We start from the raw sequence: 4,296 nt of genomic DNA on the forward strand, positions 1-4,296 counted from the left end.
GTCTTCTGCTGGATCACTGCTGATGTTCTGGAGGGTTTGTTGGAGACCAGAGATGGACGAGAGCTGCCAAAGACCCTGACTGGGATGTACATCTGCTTCCTAAAGCTTCAGATCGAACGGAAAATAATCAAATATGATGGAAGACAGAAGATAGAGTCCCCATGGACTCAAGAGAACATCACGATGGTTCAGTATCTGGGAAAACTGGCATTTGAAGGGCTGCTGGAAGGAAACCTGATCTTCTATCAGTCAGACCTAGAAAAGTGTGGCATCAACATCAAAGATGCTTCGTGGTTCTCAGGAGTGTTTACTGAGATCTTTAAAAAGGGGAGAGGGATGGACGACACCTCAGTCTACTGCTTTGTTCATCTGAGCTTCCAGGAGTTTCTGGCTGCAGTCTACCTGCTCCACTGCTTCACCAGCAGGAACACAGATGTGGTGGAGAACTTACTGGGAGAGAAATACACAGAAACATCTCTGGAGGACTTCATGAAGAAAGTCATGGAGAAATCCCTCAGTAGTAAAAATGGCCACCTGGACCTGTTTGCTCGCTTCCTTTATGGCCTCTCTGTGGAGTCCAACCAGAGCCTCTTAGGAGGCCTGCTGGGTCAGATGGAGAACAGTCCAGGAACCATCCAGAGATTGATCAGCAATCTGAAGAAGATTAACAATGGTAAATTCTCTGTTGCCCAAACCATTAACATCTTCCTCTGTCGTCAGGAGATGGAGGGTGTCTTAGTTTCCCGGGAGATCCAGGATTTGCTGAAATCAGAAAAGCATGTCTCAGCCATCCAGTGCTCAGCTATGGCCTACATGCTGCAGATGTCAGATGAGGTTGTGGACGAGTTGGACCTGGAGAAGTACAACACATCAGAGAATGGACGATGGAGACTGTTTCCAGCTTTGAGTAACTGCAGAAAGGCTCGGTGAGTCCAGATGTCTTCATGGTGTGATGTTGATTCAGCTCTATTGTACTCTTGGTTCTTCTTCATTTGTTCTAGTTGCTTCTGGAAGTTTCTGCTCTTTAACCTCTTCCTTCATCCTTTGGACTATTTAAAGCATTCAAACATCTAAACGTTCTGCTCCTTCAGGACAGCTCTGCTTGAACTTTTGTTGTTTAGAGATTTTGATCATTTTCAAAATATTCAACTTTGGATCAGTTTCCATCTTCCATTGAAATTAATATAAATCCTTCAGAATGTAGAAAATCTGTGTTTTCTCTAAAGATCCAATCAGCCAGAGACCCATCAGAACCTTCAAACACCTCTTCACTCATTGGGCTGTTAGCCCAGAATTCACCTTTTTAGTCTCTTTGAATGTTTTTATAAAATCACTATTTATCTTTGTTGGAAACTTGGACCATTCAGATCAATCCCTGCATTGCTGCTGTTGTTTGGTTGTTTGGATCCAGAATCTCCTTTTTCTCCTGTCACAGATTTCCCTCTGAGTTTGTAAATTAGAGCCAAAATGTGTTGATGAGTGACTGGTTTCAGAAAATGTCATTTCTGTAGGAGTCCTAGTTTCTGTCAGATCCTCCCAAAGCTCTGAGAACTCTTCTTCCAGAGTTTGGAACCATTTCCCTCATCAACACTTCATCTGCAGCCTTTGTTGAAGCTGGTAGATGTCCTCTATTAAGACATGTAGAGACATTAACTTTAACCATTTAGACATTCCAGCCTCTTCTAATTACTGGGAGAACTTTCACTGCTTTCTGCCGGAATTTGTAATTTCTCAGTCACATACTCACCAACATTGGGTTGGGATAAATATTGCTCCACAGGTTAATTATTTAGTAATTATTTATAATTTCTGGTCTTTTATTTTTAAACTGATGAAGGAACCTTATTTTTTATTATTATTATTATTATTATTTATTTATTTTTTTAACAGTGTCCGGTCTGGCAATGTGACAATAAGAATAATTGTCTTGATGCCAAAAAGAGCCCAACAGATTTTACTATTACAAGTTGAGCAGTACGGCTATTGCCCTATTGTTCCGCTTGTTTCATGCATAAAAATTGCTCTATTATAATTATGCAGAGAGTTTTACAGATTATATGAATACAGCAATGTAAATAGAACAGAAGACGAAAAACAGAAGGAGAAAAAACGAGAAAAGATGAAAGAAAGAGGAGATAGAAATGAGATGATGATAAAACTTTTTCAGTCTGCTTTATCACCTGCAACGAGATGCAAAAAGAACAGCACAACCGAAAGACATAGTACGAGACACACAATAAAGCAACACCTTGAAACTATCGCTGAAGTAGTAGTATTTAATCTGACATCTACTCTGTGTTAACTGAAGACTCAACTAAAATCAACTAAAATTGATGATGATTTTATCCTTACTTTTCCAAATGATGAGGATAGTTTTCTTTGCGATACATAATGCAGTGATGCCATGCAAACTGATTTTTTTACAACCCAGGCCCAGTGATAGGCCCTTACATACCTGTATCCAGAACCTCTGAACTGGCGTGCATAACCATAACGCGTGAATATAATTCTCAAGATGATTGCCTGTACACAGTGGACAGATGTCAGATTGTGCAAAACCCATCTTGAATAATCTTTGACCTGTATAGTGCACTCTGTGGAGGATTTTGTATTGTATTAATTGTAAATTGGGGTTTCTAGTCATGTTAGAAGTTCTTAGACATATCTGAGCCCAGATGTTTTGTTCAAAGCTGACTGATAAATCCTCCTCCCATTTAGTAATAGGAAGAGATATTGTATCATCCAGTTTAGTCAGTGTCCTGTATAATTCAGACAGTAGTTTGGGGGGGTTTAACTCTAGGAACGCTGATATATTAGTTGTAATTTGTAAACCTCAATCAATATGCTTAAATTTATTTCTAATTATAGCTTTAATTTGCTCATATTCTAAGAATTTATTTCTGTTAATGCCATATTGCAAATTTAATCTAGCAAATGTGATAAACTCCGTACCTTCAAATAAATGATCCAGATATGTAATACCTTTATTCTTCCAGTATGGAAAGTTTATCATATTATTGTTTTGTAAAATGTCAGGGTTATTCCAGATGGGTGTACAACTGCACGGGATAAGTGATGACTTTGTTATTTTAAGAAATTCCCGCCATGCTGTGTGGGAAGATGTTAATATTTTTAAAACATGTGTGCCGTTTGATATTAGATCTGAAATTATGATATTACTGCATATTTTCTGTTCTGTGTCTATCCAGGGCTCATCTAAGGGATTCTGTTTCATCCATTTAGAGATGTATTGTAATCTATTTGCTAAATAGTAGTGTTGGAAGTAATGTAAATCTAGTCCCCCTCTGTTGTTAGTTTTCTGTAGTGTCTTTAAGCTGATACAAGGGGTGTTAGGTTAAAAAATGTGGGTTCGTAAAAGAAGAACTGGGTTCGTCCAGAAGGGATTCTCAACAACTTCTGCAGAAGGGGAAAGAGCTGCAACCCAACTTTCCAACACTCTCTCCCTCGGACCTTTTCTGTAGAGCGCTTTTATTAACAGAACATAACACATGGTTACAAAACAGAGTATAGTTCTAACAGTAAATCTGACAATTGATCAGGTCATAAGATGGGATGCTCCACTGACTGAATCACAAGACAGAGTGGAGCATCTAATTTCTCCAATGTTTCATATGTACATACATTCATTTTATAATCATCATTGAATAAACCTAACAAGGAGGTTTATCCTTCCAAAGAAATTTAGACATGGAAGAATCTAGAGATTTAAACCAATCGGGTGAGGGTTTATTGCGATCATTGGAAATAGGTAGTTAATTCTGGGTAAGACCATCATTTTAATTGAGGCTACCCTACCTATAAGGGAGCTTGGAAGCGATTTCCATCTTTTTAGATCCTCTTCTATCTTTTTTAAAAGAGGGATGTGGTTGAGTTTTGGTAACTCAGCTAGTTTAGATGACACAGTAATTCCCAAATATTTGATATTTCCTGTTTGCAATTGTAGACTTGAGGGATTTTGTAGGGAGCAATTAATTGGTAGTACTATAGATTTAGACCAATAGAGTATTCTGAGACTTTTGAGAAATATTCTAGTAATCTAATCACTTGAGAGAGGCAAGTGTTTGAGTGCTGGAGATAAACATATACATCATCTGCATAAAGACTAATTTATGCCCTATTTTCATGCCTTTTATACCTTTAACCACATTAGTTTGTCTGATTGTAGCAGCTAGACACTCAATGAAAATGGCAAAAAAAAATTAGGGGGAGAGCGGGCATCCCTGGAGGATCTCTGTTCCCATGCATAGAGATGTCTGTGGCATGCACTCGCTTAAC

General features: G+C 38.4%; 1 protein-coding gene across 1 annotated transcript in view; it reads left to right on the forward strand.

Annotated features, from left to right (window-relative positions):
- Nucleotides 1–6: 6 nt before the first annotated feature.
- Nucleotides 7–4,296, forward strand: part of LOC107103315 (NACHT, LRR and PYD domains-containing protein 12-like) — a 20,213-nt gene continuing 15,923 nt past the window's right edge. The window contains exon 1 of the mRNA XM_015402972.1: nt 7–926. Coding sequence (XP_015258458.1) covers nt 85–926 — 842 coding nt within the window. The 5' untranslated portion in view covers nt 7–84. The remainder of the gene's footprint in view (nt 927–4,296) is intronic.

The sequence above is a fragment of the Cyprinodon variegatus genome, unplaced genomic scaffold (genome assembly GCF_000732505.1).
Source record: "Cyprinodon variegatus isolate N-32 unplaced genomic scaffold, C_variegatus-1.0 Scaffold1420, whole genome shotgun sequence".
Lineage (NCBI taxonomy): Eukaryota > Metazoa > Chordata > Actinopteri > Cyprinodontiformes > Cyprinodontidae > Cyprinodon > Cyprinodon variegatus.